General features: G+C 40.1%; 1 protein-coding gene across 3 annotated transcripts in view; it reads right to left on the reverse strand.

The window, feature by feature from the left end:
* The window catches only part of hacl1 (2-hydroxyacyl-CoA lyase 1), a 108,595-nt gene extending 87,089 nt beyond the window's left edge, over positions 1-21,506 (reverse strand). For all 3 annotated transcript variants that reach the window (XR_012100007.1, XM_073054408.1, XM_073054407.1), the window contains exons 1-8: positions 21,369-21,506; positions 14,101-14,205; positions 13,961-14,001; positions 13,769-13,849; positions 11,680-11,752; positions 4,991-5,068; positions 3,250-3,344; positions 1,412-1,524 (exon numbers count right to left, since the gene is read on the reverse strand). Coding sequence is in view for 2 of the 3 variants with exons in the window: in XM_073054408.1 (XP_072910509.1) it covers positions 1,412-1,524; positions 3,250-3,344; positions 4,991-5,068; positions 11,680-11,752; positions 13,769-13,849; positions 13,961-14,001; positions 14,101-14,205; positions 21,369-21,452 (670 nt within the window). In the remaining variant the exon portion in view is untranslated. The remainder of the gene's footprint in view (positions 1-1,411; positions 1,525-3,249; positions 3,345-4,990; positions 5,069-11,679; positions 11,753-13,768; positions 13,850-13,960; positions 14,002-14,100; positions 14,206-21,368) is intronic.
* Positions 21,507-21,719: the final 213 nt, after the last annotated feature.

Genomic DNA, 21,719 nt, shown 5'->3' on the forward strand with positions numbered 1-21,719 from the left:
ATATATGGCACTTGATCCCTGTGCAACACCAGTGATCACAGGCCTCCAATGTGATAAAAAGGCCTCAAGTGCTGCCCTCTGGTGCCTACCATCAAGCTAATTCTGTATTCTCCCAGATCCAACAAGATCTAACCCCTGGACTAGTCTACCATGTGAGACTTTGCTGAAGTCCATCTACACAACATCTGCAGTCCTGTCCTTGACAATCCTCTTCAGAAAAACACAATTAAAACCCTATTTCACTTTTAAAAACCTTTCATTTGCCTGATGTCCTTTTACCTTGTAACAGCTACTCCCAATCAAATTTACAAGTTCCTGCATAATACCATCAAAACTGGTCTTGCATCAATTTAGGGCTGTAATTTGTAGACTGGTACTACTTTTTCCACAACCATTTGAAAACTAATACAATTATAGTCACTGATCTCAATGACACTTCAGCCAGCTGCTCAGCTTTCTTTCCAGTGGAGGTTGAGTGCTGTCCTCTCTCTAGAAGGGTAATCTACATTTTGCTTGAGAAAAACTTCTCTAGGCACACTTAACAAATTTTGCCGCATCAGAACACTTTGCACAATAGCAGTCCAGGTCAATATTAGGAAAGTTAAAATCATCCTACAACTATATGCGATTTCCATAAGTGTTTACTTTTATAAGTCCTACCCTTTCAGTATTGTCAGGTGTTATTTGGCTCTGTGGAGTGAGATGTTGGCAGACAATATCCAATCCCTCCCCTAGTGGCTTTTGCCAACAAAGAGAAGGCATGCAAACAACTATTACCCCCATCATCCATCTGTCCCTTTCCACAAATTCCAGGGACTCAAGGAAATTGGACATCTCTGCCAGGTCCCGTTATTATTTGATGTGTGATCCACATTCTCAATGCCCAGTAAAGCAATTTCAAAAATGAAGAAGTTTGGAAGCTGATTAATACTCATAAGGTCAGTTATCTTTTTAAAAAGTCCCTTGTATCTGCCTGTTTATGAACTGCAAATGCATAGAGAGCTAAATATGCATGAGGTAGAAATGGAAAATTTAACCCACTTCTGCATTAAGATGATTGTTGAGGAAGCCAAACGAACAGGTAGGCTACCACCCCCTGCATATGCCTGAAGCCCCCCCCCCCCCATGTATTTACTGTAAATTTCATTTGCTGTGCAGTCAGTTTCTGCACCCTACAGTGTACAACTCAGAGTGCTGCTGCCACCTACTGTTCAGAAATGTAGTTACCTGAAACCAATCCTTTTTAAACAACTTTCTTACTGTTCATATTGGGAAGTGATTAGTTTTGTATAATTTATTCTTAATTACCATTGCCTATATGGAATCCATTAGCAAGAAGAATGAATTCCTTTATCTGTATGCCAGAGATTCCAATTCCTCTCTTTTAAAATACGATGTTTGATCACCATACCTTTTCCGATGATAACAAGGGGCTTCTTGGCATTCTTAATGATCAAAATTGCTTCTCTCACTGCAGTGGGATTTGCTGAAGCCAACGGAGGATGGGAACAACACGGAACAGTTCTACAGGGAGAAAGTTAATTAGATTGATTATCCTGTCTCTTATCGTCTTGAAACACACAATAAGCTTCAACATTACAGAACAAGCACCCACTATAGGGTCACAGATGCATGTTTCATTGCAAAATCAATCACATTATTCTACAATACACCATTAACATCAAGAACAAAAGGCGGCATTTACAAGTGTGTGATAAATTAAGGCTAGTAATTTACCTCACAGTAAAAGCCAAGACAAAAATTTCAAACGTTCATGGTTTCTTAATAAAACTATGATTAAATGACTGAAACTGTAAATTGGTAAAACAAAGAAATGCCAAAACTGCAAAACATGCTGTCAGTGGATCAAATGCCAGCTATTGTTTCAAGTAGCTCAGGGTTGTGAAATTTACTACCAAAGAGGAGTTCAAAGATCCTGTGTTCAAAGGTGTTCAAAGAATTCCTTCTACACTAGATAAAAATCTCAGGACAAGAAACATCAATGAGCATAAACAATCTGAATTACCTGCTGTTTTCATTTCCACACATGCTGCTTGGCATGCTAAGTTTCAATAATATTTTTCTATTTTGATAAGCAGAATGACTGAATAAATTAAAATTTCTGAAACAATCACCATCACACCCTCAGCACTAATCAACAAACTTCGAAACCCTGGCTTCTGTACCTTCTTCTGCAACTGGATACTTGACTTCCTCATTGGGAGTCTTCAGTAGTCTGGATCAGAAATAGCATCTCCTCTTCGCTGATAATCAACAAAGGTGCGCGTTAGGATGCGTGAGTAACCCGCTGCTTTACTCTCTCTATACCCATGACTGTCTCGTTGGGCACAGCTCAAATGCCATCTATAAATTCATAGATGACACAGCTGTAGTTGGCAGTATCTCAGATGGTGAGGAGGTGTACAGAGTGAGACAGAGGTGGTGGTGCAATAAGAAGCTTGACCTCAACATCAGTAAGACTAGAATTCATTATGGACTTCAGGAAGGGAATGTCGAGGGAACACACACCAGTATCAGCAGTGATCAGCAGTGGAAAGGGTGAGCAGTTTCAAGTTCCTGTGAGTCAACTTCTCTGAAGATCTATCCTAAACCCAACATCTTGAAACAATTACAAAGAAGGAACACCAGCTGCTAAATTTCATTAGAAGTTTGAGGAGATTTGATATGTCACTAAAGACTCTAGCAAATTTCTACAGGTGTAGAAACAGGAGATTTCTGCTCCTATGACGTATGTACCATGGAGAACATTCTAGTTGGTGTGTTACTGCCTGGTATGGAGGCATCAATGCACAGGATCAGAAGGAGCTGCACAGGGTTATAAACTCAGCCAGCTCCATCATGGGCACTAGCCTCCCCAAGATTGAGAACATCTTTAAAAAGGGATGCCTCAAAAAGGTTGCATCCATCATTAAGGATCCTCAGCCTCTAAGTCATGCCCTCTTCTCACTACTACCATCAAGGAGGTGGTACTGGAGCCTGAAGATACACAATGTCTTAAGAGCAACTTCTTGCCTTCCATCATCAGATTTATAAACAGCCCGTGAAACTATCAACTACCTCATCATTTTGCTCTCTTTTTGCACTATTTATTTTTCTTATAGTTCTTACTTACTGCATTTTATTACTGCCGTAAAACAACAAATTTAATGACATATGTCAGTGATAGTAAACCTGAGTCTGAGTCTGAACGATTGACCAACATCTGACTAACTTGGCATGCACACTTACCTCAGCGAGGTAGTGTAGATTTTTGAAGTCACCATATCTCCAGGGATATCAACATAGCAGGCTCCTGGACGCCCATACATGCTACTTCTAACTGCCTTTAAAAAATGGTAAAGAATTAAAAAGAATGACATGTATTTACATAGCACAGATCACCATCTCAGAATGACACAAAACACCTACAGTCAATTAAACAACTTTCATGAGTAGTCACAGCATTAACATCAAAAATATGTCAAAGTAATTACTTTGTGGAAAGTTAGCTTTCACAAACAGCAATGTGATTAAAAGAATCAAAATATCTACTTAGTAAAGGATGTTGATGGGAGAAAATATAGGTTAGGACATCTGTATAATTTTCCTGTGTGACTTTGAAATTGTCTTTTCTAACTAATCAATATAGCAGGACTTAACAGACCTTCTGAAAGTGCCATCTCCCAAGACACAGAATTCCCTCATCAATTAACTGAAATCATTATAATTTCTATGTGCATAGTTATATATTTACTTTGTACAGAGATTTATTCATAAAAATGCAACAAACTCTGCTTCCTGCAGACGAAATTCATGCATGTTAAACATGTGAACAACCTTGATAAAAATTGCTCATTGTTAGTCAAACGCATAACCAGCCTGTTTCTGATCAAATAAATCCAATTTTAAAAACCCACCAAAAAGTAAAATACTCATCCACAATCATCAATCGCAGGAATTCCTCCAAATATAAATGTGAGAAAAGGAACATCCCTCTCCCCCTTTCTCTCATCCATTTGGTGTGAAGAAAAAAAACAATTTTGCTCTCCTTACCAAAAACTATTTGATTAATAACAGATGAACCTTTTAGAAAAGATCTTGAAGTATGTCCTTTGAGATCACTTTACTGAGATAGTTAAGAACAAGTACTGTTTACAGTAATTAATGATCGCTATCAACTTTTTACTTTCAAGTATATCCATTTATGCTGCAAGTCAGAATATTTGCCAGCAATCACTCTTTCATTGGCCTACTGAAACAACTTCAATACCCCACCCCTGAAGGTACTTTTAAGTTAAGACTTCCCTGCATGACCTTCTAACATTGCAGAGGAAATCCATCTGGGAGAGGTCAATGAGGTGGAGAGAGTGGGAAGATGGTCAGAGTTGGAGAAAGGATTTGTTACAGAGGGGATAGCAAGACAATGATACGGGGAATACAAAATGATAGGAGAAAAGGGGCTGAAGTGGGTAACAATGAAAAATTAAACATGGCAGCCACTAAGAGGAAGAGGGAATTGTAAACTCTCTGCCATCTGCCTGGATAGGTTGCAGCTCACTAAAGCTGACCAAAACTATCCTTCAAATCTGCTCCAGTACTCTCACAAGCTTCACATGCACAATAGAATATTACACAAGCAATAAGATGTGGGTATTGTGTACCATTTAATATCTCTGAGCATGGGCAATGACCTTCCTGTGTCACCACTACAACTTCAGTCACAAACAGAAGATTCTGCAGATGCCGGAAATCTGCAGAATCCTGATGAAAGGTTTCAGCCTGAAACATTAACTGTAATTCCTCTTCTTAGATGCTGCCTGACCTGCTGAGTTCCTCCACAGCAACTTCAGTCACAGCTTCCTGCTCCACACGAAACCACTGCTCCATGAAAAAGGGTTGAATGCCGTGGTCAATTCCAAGTATCTTTTACAGCGATCTTTTTCAATGAACTGGACATCTTACATACCATCCCTTTTGATTTGCAAATTACCTTTTCAATAATGGCCGGTACAAATCTCAAGCTGCTTGGTCTAGCCGAGAATTTGCTGTAGAGTCTACATGCCTCCACCTGCCAAAATTAATGATGTGATTAAGTCAGTTAAATAAAGTTTGGCTTACATAGACAGAACACAACCTTATCATGAAGCAGGTTTTACAGTTTGAACGCATACATAGTGCATGTCACAGAGACACAGAAGCAGGATCTCTCAAATTGGTCTTTATTGAGAACACAAAGTACTGAGAACTCTGACTTTCAGGATCTAAATATAAATAAAACTATTTCAATCCTTGTGGTATACAATTGGGAAATTAATCAAGTGCACCTACTGTTTAGTAACTAATTGGGAAGGTTAGGGTGGCAGGGAGATGCAGTGGAGTATGGAGGGTGTGAAAGCTAATACTGCCAACCTTGCAGAACCCAGCCAACGAGGCATAGACAACCACACACACGGGGAAAAGAGAAAAAAGAATTGTTGATGACTTTAATTAAGAATAACTTTAATTAATGTCAATAGAATGACCTTCTTTTACAAGACTCAATACCACTCAATACAATGTCTCCTCACACCATTCATAAAATATTCTTTGAACATTGTTGCTTGAACCTGTTTAAGTGAGCTTTCCTTATTGACTTTTATTTTGCAGTGCAGCTGATCAATTTTTTTAAAATAGCAAAAAAAATCAATTGATAATTAACTCTCAGACTATTAACTACTTGTCTATTATATATTAAAATAATAAGTAAATGAGTCTTCATTTCAGAATACATTGGAAAGCACGCTGGAAAGTTGGTTCCTGCATAATTATTAAACCCTAAATTATCCTCAAATGTGTGCAGGAGGACGTGATGAAAATCATTAGCTCCACCTACCCCTATTACATTGATAATTCTAAGCTTTTGGAGCACCTTTAGCTCCTCTGTGACAACCAAAGAGCACACGCCGTTAATGATTCCTCACGCAGTTCATGGGGATTACCCTCCATCCCATTTCCCACACTCAGTATTTATACTGAATTATTCAGCCACATCCATCTTACACAGCTTCTGAGCAAAATGCAAGGTGACATTCAGGGAGAGATTATGTCAACTCCTCTTAGAGCGTGTAGCCTTTAAATTCTCAATGATTTTATACACGGCACTGCTGAAATAAGCTCCAGCCATCTGCAATGATTGGTAACCCATCCTCCTTTGTAAACACTCATTCCCTCCTCCATTAACATGCAGTATTCACTACTTATAAATTGCATTGACTAGGGTACACCAGTACAGCTTCCAAATCTCTACCACCAAGAAGGAAAAGGACAGCAATCACATGCAAACACCACCATTCTGAACTGCCGAACAACACTATGAGAATGTCTTCACCAGAAGGACTGTATGGGTTCAAGGAAGTTGTTCACCATCACAATAGGACTGGTCACATCCTCATCACAAGATATCTCTCCCCGTCCATATTCCAAACCAAGCAAGGTCACATTTGATCAGGCTTTCCACCCTACTATTTCTCACTAAAAAGGTGATGGATAAACATACAGAAGCTCCTGTATTTACACGGGTAGTTTGGAGGGAAAGAGTTTAATGCCTCTTTCAGGACATCTCAAAACACTTTTTTGGAGCCAATGAAATATCTTAGTTGTTGTACTAGAATAAACCACAGCAGTGTATTAACTATCAACTAAATAAACACAGAATGAAGTTTTTCTTTCTCCAAACAAATGGTGATCTTTGGAATTGTTTACCCAAATGGGTTAGTTATGCTGAGAGAATCAGACTTTGCAGATAATGTCTGACTGTACCACATTCACTGGGTATGTCCAGTCTCTCTGGTACACCAGTATATATAGTTTTAGAGGTCTTGTAGTCTATAGCTTTCTAGTCATTTTTTTTGCTATTTTCTGAGGTAGTGATCAATTTATTTTATTTCTTGAGAATAGGTAGATTTCGGAGTTTTAGAAATCTCTGGTACAGCACTGGTGTGTACGTAGAAGGGACCAGCCCTTGGAGTCCACAGTATTGACTGTAGACATGATGTTTCTGGTCAAAAATATCACAACATATTCCAGTGACATTAAACCTGATTCTGATTCTGGAATCCTCCTGATGGCAGAGGGGAAGAAGCTGTTCCGAAAATGTTGACTGTGTGTCTTAAGGCTCCTGTACCTCCTCCCCAATGGTAGTAATAAGAAAAGGACATGCCGTGGATGCTGAAGGTCCTTAAAGATGAATGCTGTGTTCTTAAAGCATTGCCTTTTCAGAAGGTCCTATATAGTGGGGTGGCTTGTACCTCTGATGGGGATGGTTGACTCTACAACCCTCTGTAGCCTCTGTTGTTGCTGAGGCCGAATTCAGGTGCTCGGGGGGAGGGAGGACAAGATTCTGGGTCCAGTGGGGCTGGCTTCAGGGACTTGCCCACAATTACCAGTCAGGAAAAATGTCATGGCAGTGCTCAGTCAGGACAGACTGAAGAACTTGTCTAGTGGGGCTTTATAGGTAGAACTGGGGAAGACAAAAGGTGTGACCAACAGCCCACGAGATTTAGAGGAACAAATTAGTAGAGAAATTGCAGACTGTTGCAAGAAACACAAGGTTGTTGTGGTAACTAACTTTAACTTTCCACATATTGACTTGGACTTTCATACTGTAAAAGGACTAGACGAGACAGAGTTTGTCAAATGTGTACAGGAAAGCTTCTTTAAACAGTACATAGAAGTCTCAGCAAGAGAGTGTGTGACATTTGATCTGCTAGTAGCAAATGAGAAAATAAAAAGGAGTTGCATAGTGGGTATAAGCAGGTAGGAACAAATGAAGTGCTTATGGAGTACAAGAAATGCAAGAGAATACTTAAGAGATAAATCAATAGGGCTAAAAGAAGGGATATGGTTGCCCTAGCAGACAAAGTGAAGGAGAATCCCAAGGGATTCTACAGATACGTTAAGAGCAAAAGGATTGCAAGAGACAAAATTGGTCCTCTAGAAGATAATTTATACATGAAACCAAAAGAGAGGTGAGAGATTTTAGATTAATTCTTTGCATCTGTATTTACTCAGGAGATGGACACAGGGTCCATAGAAGTGAGACTAAGCAGCAGAGAGGTCATGGACTCTATACAGATTAGAGATGAGGAAGTGTTTGCTATTTTGAAGTAAATTAGGGTGGATAAATCCCCAGGGCCTGACAAGGTGTTCAGGAGATGCGATACTTTATTGAAGTTGTACAAGCCTAATTTGAAGTATTGTGTACAGCTTTGGTCACTGACCTACAGGAAAGATATAAATAAGGGTAAAAGAATACACAGAAAATTTACAAGGATGTTTCCGGGACTGCAGAGCCCAAGTTATAAGGAAAGATGGAATAGGTTAGGGCTTTATTCCTTGGATAATTAGAAGATTGAGGGGAGATTTGATAAGAGATATACAAAATTCTGAGGGGTATAGATAGGGTACATGCAAGCAGGCTTTTTCCACTGAGGGTGGGTGGGACTACAACTAGAGGTCATGGGTTAAAGGTGAAAAGTAGTTTAAGGGAAACATGAGGGAAAACTTTATCACTCAGAGGGTCATGAGAGTGTGAATGAGCTGTCAGCACAAGTGGTGCACGAGAGCTTGATTTCAATGTTTAAGAGACGTTTGGATAGGTACATGGATGGCAGAGGTAAGGAGGGCTATGGTCCAGGTGCAGGTTGACGGGAGTAGGCAGTTTAAATGGTTTGGCATGGATTAGATGGGCCAAAGAACTTGTTTCTATGCTGTACTTTTCTCTGACTTTGTGACTCTAAAATAGTTCAGAACAGGAACAGACCCTTTGGCCCAATGTCAGTGCCAACCATGATGCTAGTTGAAACTAATCCCATCTGCTGGCACATGATTTATATCCTTCCATTCTCTGCCAGTTCATGTCCCTTTCTAAATACCTCTAAAACACTGCTATTACATCTGTTTCCAGGCACCTATCACACTGATCACATTCTTTAAGCTTTCTTCCTCTTACATTAAACCCATGCTCTCTATTATTTGAAAATAAATAGAAGGCTATGCAGGAGGGAAGCCTTAGATTAATCTTGGAGTAGGTTAAAAGGTTGGCACAACATTGTGAGCCGAAGGCTGTACTGCTCTATGTTCCCATTTACTGTTTTTATCCTAGGAAAAAGCTGACTATCTACCCTATTTATACCTCTCTTAAATGTATATACTTCTGTAAGATCAGACCACAGCCATCAGTGCTCCAAATAAAGCAATCCAAATTTGCCCAAGTTCTCATTGAAGCTGATATTCTCTAACCCAGGGCATACCCTTGTGAACCTCTTCTGCACTCTCTCAAAACTTACACATAACGCAGCTGGTAGAACTGCACACATAGCTCAAGTGTGGCCTGACCAGAGTTTTATACAGATGTAATGTGACTCTTATATTCAACTTGCTTAACTATACTACTCAACTGACAATCAACTGACCTTACTAATCTAGAACCTATCAACCTCCACTTTAAGTCTACTCAATGTCTTGGCTTCCGTAGCCGTCTGTAGCAATAAATTCCACCAATTCAGTATCCTCTGGCTAAAGAAATTCCTCATGTCTGTTCTAAAGGGACTTTCTTGTATTCAGAGGCTGTGCCCACTCATTTTAGACTCTCTCACAATAGGAAATATCTCCCTACGTCCACTCTGTCTAGGCCTTTAAATATTTGGTACATTTCAATCAGATGCTCCCTCATTCTTCTAATTTCCAGAGAGTACAGGCCCAGATGCATCAAATGCTCCACATACATTAACCCTTTCATTCCCGGGTTCATTCTTATGAACCTCCTCTGGACCCTCTCCAATGCCAGCTTATCCTTTCTTAGATAAGGGGCCCAAAATTGCTCAGGATACTCTAAGAATGATCTGACCAATGCCTTACAAAACCTCAGTATTACATCCTTGCTTTCATGTTCTAGTCCTCTCGAAATGAATGCTAGCATGAATTTGCCTTCCTTACCACTGACTAAAACTGTAAGTTAACCTTTAGGGAATCCTGAGCGAGGACTCCGAAGTTCCTTTATACCTCTGATTTCTGAATTTTCTCCCCCATTTAGAAAATAATCTATGCCTTTATTTCTTCTACTAAAGTGCATGACCACATACTTCCCTACACTGTGATCTATTTACCACTTTTTTGCCCATTCTCCCAATCTGTCCTACAGACTCCCTTCTTCCTCAACACTACCCGCCTCTCCACGAATCTTTGTATAATCCACAAACATGGCCACAAAGCCATCAATTCCATCATCCAAATCATTGGCATATAACATGAAACAAAGCAATCACACCACCAACCCTTGTGGAACACTGCAAGTTACTGGCAGCCATCCAGAAAAGCCCTCTTTATTCCCACTCTTTGCCTCCTGCCAATCAGCCAGTCTTCTATCTATGCTAGTATCTTTCCTGTATACCATGGGCTCGTATCTTGTTTAGCAGCCTAAAGTGTAGCAATTTAGTCAAATATTACTTGCTAAAATTGTTATCAGAATCAGGTTTATTATCACTAGCATGTGGCATAAAATTTGATAACTTATTAGCAGTACAATGTAATACATGATAATATGTAAAAAAGTAAATCAATTACAGTAAGTATGTATATTAAATAGTTAGATTACAATAGTGCAAAACAGAAATAATACAAAAAATGTGAGGTAGTGTTCATGGGTTCAATGTACATTCAGAAATCTGATGGTACAGGGGAAGAATCTGTTCCAGAATTGCTGAGTGTGTGTCTTCCGGCTTCTGTACCTCCTTCCTGACAGTCACAATGAGAAGAGGGCATGTCCTGGATTTTGGGGGTTGTTAATAATGGATGCCACCTTTCTGTGGCACTGCTCCTTGAAGATGTCTTGCATGCTACAGAGGGTAGTAACTAAGATGGAGCTGACTAATTTTACAACTTCTTGTAGCTTTTTTTCGGTCCTGTGTAGTAACCCCTCTCCCCTGCTGCATACCAGACAATGATACAGCCTGTCAGAATGCTCTCTGCTGTACATCTATAGAAGTTTTCAAGTGTTTATTTTTTTCATTATTTCTTATATTGACAACAACATCATCATGTGCCATACTCCGCCAGAATCTCGGCGACCACTTTCTTCCACTGTGATCTGTCTGCAGTCAAACCTCTTGCATCTCTGGTAGTGAGGCTGGTCCACATCTTTATGTTGTCGATCCAGGTTGTCCTCTGTCTGCCTTGGGAGCGGCTTCCTTCTACTCTGCCTTCGAACACAGTGCGTTCCAGTGTGTCATCAGTTCTTGATATGTGTCCAAAATAACGAAATTTCCTTTGGATAACGGTTTCCAGAAGTATTGGTTTCGTGCCAATCTTTTCTAGGATGAAATTGTTGGAATTCCTTTCAATGTATGATACCCTGAGGATCATATTGACAGGGTCCTATATAGCTGCAACATTACCTCTCGGCTCCTAAATTCAATCCCACAATTGATGAACACCAATACACCGTATGCCTTCTATCTTAAAACTGAAAAAAGTGAAATTCAGGGTAATGGAAAAAACAATTAACTAGTCATTAAAATATTTTATCATACAATGCAATGAATTCAGTTGCACAAGCAGTGATCTCGACAGTGACTTCAAACATCCCAAAATAAGCAAGGGTAAAATAATCATAATTCTAAAGAGTTGACAAATTTCACAAACCTGTGGAAACTCTTGAAAAGCACCCATCGTTTCCTGATTTGTATCAGATGATCCTGCTATGACAATAACAGGCCTGAAAATAATTAAATTCCACTGAATAAAAATGTTTCAAATTTCACTCATGCCAAAGGGTTACACCTTCAAAAGAACTACTATTTAACAGTTTTAGCTGACATGAATTAATTTTGTCACCTCAATTTCTCAGGCAATTTTTTCATATTAAAATATGTACAAGTCTTGAAATGCATAAAAGCTGACAAACTATTTTCTAGTTAGTGATTAGAGTATGGAAAATTCATACATACAATGAAGGCTAAAGTGTAGAACAACTGCTCTTAACCTGAATTAATGAGACTTGTAGCTACACCAGGATTAAAGCCTTGTCAGTCCCTCCTCAAATAATCAGCAATCTATGTCATTTCTGCACTTTGCCTTTTGTAAAAATATTAGACAGAATTTTTCAAAAGGCCTGCCAACATTCAAAAGGGTAACAATATAGGGGAAGTCTCATCATCAGAATCAGGTTCAATACAAAGTAAACACCTAAAAATATTAATTCATCCTTTCTCTGATGATGTGATGCTTAAAATCACTCTGGAGGCCATGTAATTCAGCAAAGGCCACCAATATTTTTAAAGTAAAGCAGGTGTGGTTCACAATAGCCGTATCCATAAAATTCAATTCTTTGTCTTTGAGATGCAAGGCAGATTGAATAGTGTTAACTGCAAAACTAAACAAATTATTCAAACTGAAAAGCTTAAATGTATAAAATGCACAGTAATTTCTCCTTGGAAATGCAGATGCTGGAATCTGGAGCAAACAATCTACTGGAGGTACTCAGTGAGTCGAGCAAGCTCGGTGGGAGCAAAGGAATTATCGACATTTGGAATACTGCATCGGGACTCAGACCTGATGCACAGTCTTGATCCAAAACGTCAACTATTTCCTTTTCATCCCTTCCCCACAAATGACATGCAATATTTCTCCACATCATCATCATATTTTTTTCAAAACCTTGTGTACCGTAGTTAGTTGTGCTGCCTCACATTAACGACGGTACAGACAGACAGAGGAAAACAGTCCACAGCCATCAATCTGCACTGAAAACGCCAAACCCCAAAGGTGAACTTATATTCATTCCAGGTCAAAATGTATACTGTTGCAGTACTGATTATGCAGGGAGTGGTAGGTTTGAACAGATAGCAGTGAGCTACCATCTTTTCACCTGTGACTCTACATCAATTCCAGTTCAGATTATATCTATAACATTTCATCAGCAGGGTAAAAGCACCAAGAGTTCATATTGATCAATGTCACAAAATAGTAAAAATCCCAATAGTAAACACTATTTGTGCAATGATGATTGTGCATTAAAAGTCAATTGGGCAAGAGACAAATTTGATAAGAGTCAAAGAGCTGGTGTAGGCACAATGGATCAAATGTTCTTGTCTTAGTTTCTATGACTAATGTTAAAGGACCAAAGAATTTTTTTTTCTCTAGTCCTGCCGAAGGGTTTGAGCCCAAAACGTCTTTTCCTTAGATGCTGCCTGGCCTGCTGAGTTCCTCCAGCATTTTGTGTGTTGCTTGGATTTCCAGCATCTGCAGATTTTCTCGTTTATGATTTGTATTAGTCTTGTATAAATTCAACTCTTCTTATTCCACCAGTCAATACATGACTTCACCATCTCCTCCCCCTCATCCTTGCTCAACCAGAACATTCCTGTTGAAGGAGCACCTGCTTCCTCTGGCTGAGACAAAGAAAAATTAGAAAAGTTTCATGTTTCAGGTTCATTTGAACAACACCAAAAAAAAACCAAAATTACAAAAACATCCCTATCCTTTCTTCCTCATGAATGCTTATTTGCTAACATAATATTCAATGTGAAGTTGAATTATACAGACCAGGATAAACTCAGGTTCATTCTCTGACCTGTACAAGACCATTAAAAATAATCATAATACCAATTAAAGACACAGAGTCCATAAAAGTTACTGTTTATCAGCTAACTTTCCATATTTGTATCTTATGCAGAAGTATTTTTCACAGAACAAACTGAAATATGCAAATACAATAATCTGGTGAAGTTACCAGCAGTTTATGTTTGCATTTGCCATTCCTCCCAGAGCATGAATAAGACCTGGCCCAGAGACTGCAAGGCAAACTCCTGGTCTGAAACAGAAAGATTAGTTACAATCACTTTTACATAGCAGAATCACATATAAACACATACTACAATGCAGCAAATCCATGAAATTAAAAGTCAACCACAGAGAGACTAACCTTCCTGTTAAATATCCCACCACAGAAGCTGCATAACAAGCCTGTTTGGACAAGAAAACAAAGAGCCAGTGAAACATCCCAGGCCTTTGCTTTAGGAATTCTGTGTTAAGGAGCAACATAAAGTTAACTGTTTTACTTACAGCTTGTTCATTTCTCATTCCAATGTACTTCATTCCAACAGCTTGGGCTGCCATAGCAATTTCAATCACTGGGATACCAACAACACCAAACATGTACTGAATACCCTACAAAGAGAAAAAAACTGACCTAATGTTTACCGCAATGTAAATAAACCGTCTGAATTTAAGAAAAATATACTCTTTAGATCACATATTAAAGCTATGGATAATCAAAACAATAAATATCACATAATTTAATGAGGTTGGAAAGTTTGTTTTAAAAATGCTGTCAGTGATGTCCTGGTCAAATAGGCCAGCTTTAGAAGTACAGTACTTGTAGTAGACCCAATAGTTCTCATTATGCACTGTTTCTCTCATGGGTTGTACCTTAAATTTATTTCAGGGCTCTTGATAGCATTATTCTAGTATCCTTTGTTTTAAAACCATGTGTATAAAGCCAGTATTAATTCATCAAAGAACTGATCAAAGTCGCTCATGACTTCTGATATAATTACAGCAAATATAATTTATCCCTAATTGTCCTTCTCAAGCAGCCATAGCTTTTGAAATATCTTTTTTTCAATCCTCTCCACCATAAACCAGATTAATAAACATGTATCATGCTGTTTTATTTATATTTTTATCATTTTTATCTACCTGATCATAAACAGTGAATCAATGAGTGATGACTTCTCATCCCTTGTTCACTTCTCATCCCTTGTTCTCATTGTGAATCAATGACTTCTCATCCTAATTGTTACCTCCAATTATCTCCCCTTAGTCCTAGGTGTGCTCCCTCCATTTTCAGTGTCACCTTCTATTCCATGGCTTCACTTCTGACAGCCAACTTACTCACTGTTATATTTCCTGACTCCTCCACTTTCTCTGAATTATTCTACTATACAGTCGGCCCTCCTTATCCGCGGATTCAACCAACCGCGGATCGGGAAAACCCGGAAGTTCTCTCTCCAGCACTCATTGCTTGAGCATGTATAGACTATTTTTTTCTTGTCATTATTCCCTAAACAATACAGTATAACAACTATTTACATAGCATTTACATTGTATTAGGTATTATAAGTAATCTAGAAATGACTTAAAAGTACAGGCAGTCGCCGGGTTATGAATGAGTTCCATGCCTGAGTCTGTCTTTAAGTCGGATTTGAAGTTGGAATGGGTACATCCGATATTATTTAGAGTCAAACGTTTTTCTTAGTATATAGTACATATTTTATCTTTCCATGCATATAAAATACTTAAACATACGTTTTCAATAATTTAACCACTGCGTAGCTTAGTAATAATTGTAGCTTTCATCGGGGCAGGGCCTTTCACATTCTCCATTAAAATTGTTCCGATCGTTGACCGATTGTAGCCTAACGCTCCATTAAAATTGTTCCGATCGTTGACCGATTGTAGCCTAACGCTTTTCCAATGACCGATGGTGTTTCACCACTTTCCGATCACTTTATTACTTCCACCTTATTATCAATGCAATCGTGATTATTTTCGTGAACAGAAACACTGCAGATTCAGAGCTGCGCCACCAGGTCCTAATGTCCACTGCACAGAGACATGTTAAATAAAGTCCGGGGTTCCGCTGGGTCCTAAAGACCACCACACTGATACTTGTTAAATAAGGGATTTGAGCATCCGTGAATTTTGGTATCCGCAGGGGGGACCCGGAACCAATCCCCCACGAATAAGGAGGGCCGACTGTATTTCTGATATCCAGGATAAGCAAAATTCAGTAAAACATCAGAATGAGTCAAAGCTATTTTCTTCAGTCCCCATCACCAATTCCCTCTCTCTTCCTTCCAAACTGACTGCAAACTTTGTGCCTTTATTCAATGTCAAGTAGAGCATTGGTGATCAAATTCAAGTCCACCGGTGCCTGAATGTCGTGTGGGTTCCAACAATAGGAAAGATGGCATTAAGTTGGCAAGAGTGCAGGAAAAATTGATGATGATGTTGCCCATTCTCGAGAGACGGGATTATAGGAAGTGTTTGCAGGCTAGGATGTTATCCCTTGGCACACAGCGGAGTAAGGGGTGATCTTTTAGAGGCGTATAAAAACATGAGGGCACAGATAGGATGAATGCATGCAGTCTCTCCCTGGCTTCGGATATCAGAATTTAAGAAGGCATGGATTTACAGTAAGAAGGGAAAGATTTAATAAGAAGGGACAACTTTTTCGTGCACAGGGTGATACAGGGTGGAAGAAGTAGTTGAGGCAGGTACAACATCAACATTTAAAAGAAATTTGGACAGGTACATGAATAGGCAAAGTTTAGCTGAATATACATAAAATGTGGTGAACTGGGATTAGCTTAGATAGGCATTTTACTCATCATGCATGTGTTGGGCCAAAGGCCCGATTCTGTGTTGTATGTCTCTGTTCACTGCTTATCAGTGGAGAGGTGAGTCACACTAGTCAGCTCCATCCTGGGCACTAGCCTACAAAGTACCCAGGATACCTTTAGGGAGCGGTGTCTCAGAAAGGCAGCGTCCATTATTAAGGACCTCCAGCACCCAGGGCATGCCCTTTTCTCACTTTTACCATCAGGTAGGAGGTCCAGAAGCCTGAAGACACACACTCAGCGATTCAGGAACAGCTTCTTCCCCTCTGCCATCCTATTCCTAAATGGCCATTGAATCTTTGGATACTACCTTACTTTTCAAAAAATATACAGTATTTCTGTTTTTGCGCATTTTTAATCTATTCAATATATGTATTTGATTTACTTGTTTATTTGTTATTAATATTTTTTTCATCTACTAGATTATGTATTGCATTGAACTGCTGCTGCTAAGTTAAATTTCATGTCACGTGCCGGTGATAATAAACCTGATTCTGATCACTTTGTGCTACATTTTTATTCAGTTCATAAATATGATCACAGGCTTTGGTCACCTCTCAATTTAGTTCCATCTCAAGCATTCTACATGGTACAAATAATAGGTGAAGCTTAGGATGACGATGGTGCCTAACGGTGACTCCTTTGCTTGCATCTTAAGAATGTGGCCTAGAAGATTAGCGTGCCTTCAGGGTTCCCGGATTTCGTGGCTCTGGAGGCGGGTGGACTTGGGGTCGATACTGCCGTCTGATATGTTGTGGAAGTACACGGAAGATCAAAAGCACAAGCTGGCTGTTGGCTGTGTGCCCAGAGCTCGGAAAAACCATAGAACATTACAGCACAGAAACAGGCCTTTTGGCCCTTCTTGGCTATGCCGAACCATTTTTCTGCCAAGTCCCACTGACCTGCACCTGGACCATATCCCTCCACACACCTCTCATCCATGTACCTGTTCAAGTTTTTCTTAAATGTTAAAAGTGAGCCTGCATTCACCACTTCAACTGGCAGCTCATTCCACACTCCCACCACTCTGTGTGAAGAAGCCCCCCCTCAGGTTCCTTTTAAACTTTTGCCCCTTCACCCTTAACCCATGTCCTCTGGTTTTTTTCTCCCCTAGCCTCAGTGGAAAAAGCCTGCTTGCATTCACTCTATCTATACCCATCATAATTGTGTATACCTCTATCAAGTCTCCCCTCATTCTTCTACACACCAGGGAATAAACTCCTAACCTATTCAACCTTTCTCTGTAACTCAGTTTCTCAAGTCCCAGCAACATCCTTGTAAACCTTCTCTGCACTCTTTCAACCTTATTAATATCCATCCTGTAATTCGGTGACCAAAACTGCACACAATATTCCAAATTTGGCTTCACCAATGCCTTATACAACCTCACCATAACATCCCAACTCTTATACTCAATACTTTGATTTATAAGGGCCAACGTACCAAAAGCTCTCTTTACGACCCTATGTACCTGTGACACCACTTTCAGGGAATTTTGTATCTGTATTCCCAGATCCTTCTGTTCTACTGCACTCCTCAGTGCCCTGCCATTTACCTTGTATGTTCTACCTTGATTTGTCCTTCCAAAGTGCAATACCTCACACTTGTCTGTATTAAACTCCATCTGCCATTTGTCAGCCCATTTTCCCAGCTGATCCAAATCCCTCTGCAAGCTTTGAAAACCTTCCTCACTGTCCACTACACCTCCAATCTTTGTATCATCAGCAAATTTGCTGATCCAATTTACCACATTATCATCCAGATCATTGATATAGATGACAAATAACAATGGACCCAGCACTGATCCCTGTGGCACACCACTAGTCACAGGCCTCCACTCAGAGAAGCAATCTTCCACCACCACTCTCTGACTTCTCCCATTGAGCTAATGTCTAATCCAATTTACTACCTCACCATGAATACCTAACTACTGAATCTTCCTAACCAACCTCCCATGCGGGACCTTGTCAAAGGCCTTACTGAAGTCCATGCAGACAACATACACTGGCTTCCCTGCATCCACTTTCCTGGTAGCCTCCTCAAAAAACTCTAATAGATTTGTTAAACATGACCTACTATGCACAAAGCCATATTAACTCTCCATAATAAGTCCCTGTCTATCCAACTACTTGTAGATCCTATCTCTTAGTACTCCTTCCAATAATTTACCTACTAGCGACATCAAGTTTACCGGCCTATAATTTCCTGGATTACCTTTAGAGCCTTTTTTTAAACAACGGAACAACATGAGCTATCCGCCAATCCTCCGGCACCTCACCCGTAGATACTGACATTTTAAAGATAACCGCCAGAGCCCCTGCAATTTCAACACTAGTCTCCTTCAAGTGAAGCGACACAACAGACTTTTAACACCATAAATCAGCGAGTTGTTTTGTTATGTCCCCCCCCCACCCCCGTTTGCTGTGAAACGGGGACACTTCTTTTTCCCTTATTAGGGAGAGAGAGCCTGTCGAATTATCGGGTGAACGAGTAGTCTTTGGGGTACTGCAAGTCTGTGTCTTTATCGATGCTTTGCTGCACGCTTGAGTGCTTGGTGGGGGGCGCTGATGCTTTTTTTTGCTGGTGGGGAGTGGGGGTCATTGGTTTGCTGCTACTTATGGGTGGGGGGGCTTTGGGGTTCTAACATTTAACTGTCATTCATACCTTGTGGCACTCCTCTGTTTTTGTGGATGTTTGCAAGGAGAAAGGATTTCAGGATGTATATTGTATACATTTCTCTGACATTGAATGTACCTTTGAGGTGTACCATGGAGAGCATTCTAACTGACTGCATCACTGTCTGGTTTGGGGGGGTGGGGCTACTGTACTAGATCAAAGTAAGCTGCAGAGTTGTAAAAATAGTCAGCTTCATCATGGACAACAGCCTCTGTAGCATTCAGAACATCTTTAAGGAGCAGTGCCTCAAAAAGGCGGTGTCCATCATCAAGGACCCCCATCACTCAGGACATGCCATCTTCTCATTGCTACCATCAGGAAGGAGGTACAGAAGCCTCAATGATTCAGGATCAGCTTCTTTCCCTCTGCCATCTGTTTCCAAATGGACATTGAACCCATGAAAACTAACTCACTACTTTTTTTATTTGTTTTTTTTGCACTGCTTATTAATTTAATGTATATAATCCTATGCTCACCCACTTTACTTTCCCCTCCCCAATTCTCATCAAACTCTCCCCAGATTCAGCTTCTTGATCATACCAGTTTATGATGTCACGTGTTATGAGCTACACTGAGCCACCCATACAGACCACATCATCACATCCCTCGAAGGGGGGATTTACAGAGGTCAATTACATTACCAACCTTCGCATTCTTGGGTTGTGGAAGAAAACTGAATACTTGGAGGAAATTCACATGGTTATGGGGAGAACGTGCAAACACCACACTGACAACAGCGGAGGTCAGGATTGACTGGATCCAGGTCACTGAAGCTGAGGCTGACTGCACCACGGTGTTGCTCTGTTCTGAATATATCTTTCATTGCCAGCCCATTTTGCCATCACTTCTACCATTCAGAATGTTCACTGCATTTCTTCTTGCCCATTACCTGCTTTTCTCATTTTAGTTTTAATTCTTTCCAATTCTATAATTTCATCAAAAATGTTAACTTTGCTTCTTCTCTCCGTAGATGCTGCACGATATTTTCATTTCAGACTCTTTCTATCTGAATTTATGATGAATCTTTGGGTCGATCAGTGATAGGTGTTCTCATACCACCCCCCCCACGGTCTGAGAGGCACTGAGCATTTCTGTTGCTGCAATATTTCTTCATTATTTCCTGTGTTCCAGACTTTGACCATGAAAGAAACATTTAGGAAAATTTAGACAGCTGGTTCTTCCAGAAATAATGAAGCCAGAAAATGACAAACAATAAGAGTCCAGTGATGATGGTAGCTCATCAACAGTGGAGTATCATTATTCCCAATCCTGTGGCAGGCTGATAAGACGAGACTCACAGGGTTATTGCCTCATACTTGGCACAACTGATCTTGTTTAATAATCATCTGATAATACATGTGGCTTAGGTTCCAGGAATCATTATTGGAGTCAGTCCTGCTGACTTCAAAACAAGATCAGGCTCTAGATTAAAAAAAAATAGAGGCTTGCTATCCAAATATTTGGGTACACAAAAATAGGGAGGATTGTAGATGCCCTCAAGAGAACACCATTTAGCAGAATTAATTTTAATAAGAGGAATGTGTCATAATTTGAGATATTAAGAAGATACAAAATGGTAAAAAAATTTAAAGAGCAAAAAAGTCTAAGCATGAAAAGGTAAGTGATTTTAAGTTAAAACACATCAACTAAAAGCATTGATGAATAAACTACAGAAGTATAGTACACCACAGAATGGCTATTCCAAACAAAATGCTGGAGGAACTCAGAGACTCAAGAAGCATCCGTGGAAAGGGGAGAGTGCGAAAGAAATTATTGACCTTTCGAGTGGAAATCCTGCATCAGCATATCATAATTCTCCTTGCCCCTAACAGATGCTGCTTGACCTGCTTAGTGAGTGGACCCGCCAGTGAGTGGATCATAAGCACGAGAAATTCTGCAGATGCTGGAAATCCAAAGCAACACACACAAAATGCTCGAGTAACTCAGCAGGTCAGCCAGCATCTATGGAAATAAAGTCAACGTTCCGGGCCGAGACCCTTCTTCAGGACTGGAAAGGAAGGGGGAAGATGCCAGAAGAAAAAGGTGGAGAAAGGGGAAGTAGGGTGACTAGAAGGTGAAGTCAGGTGGGTGGGAAAGGTACATGTGGGTCTGGTAGTGAGTCTGGTCGAAGAGTCGGAGGCTCTTGTAACTATTAATCATAGTTACAAAATGGCATTGTTAAAATATTGCAATGGTTTCGCAGCTTTCATCTTCATGTCGGTGAATAAATTTGATGCTACTAACATCACTCACCTGTTCTCTCAGAGCATCTGCTATAACCTGAGCTCCAGTGAGCTCCTCCAACTCTCCAGTTACCCCAGTCCCTTCCATTTTCATTCAGATTGCCGAGGCAACGAAGGGAAGAAGCACCGGCCTCAAGCGCCTTGAGTGACAAGGACTGCGACCAATCAGAGCGTGCAGCGCTGAGTCCTGAATGACAAGTACCGGGACCAATCCGAGTGTGGGACGTGATGCCTTATTGACCAATCCGAGTGTGGGACATAATACCTTATTGACCAATCCGAGTGTGGGACATAATACCTTATTGACCAATCCGAGTGTGGGATATAATACCTTATTGACCAATCCGAGTGTGGGACATGA

This window comes from Hemitrygon akajei, chromosome 8 (assembly GCF_048418815.1).
Source record: "Hemitrygon akajei chromosome 8, sHemAka1.3, whole genome shotgun sequence".
Taxonomy (NCBI): Eukaryota; Metazoa; Chordata; class Chondrichthyes; order Myliobatiformes; family Dasyatidae; genus Hemitrygon; species Hemitrygon akajei.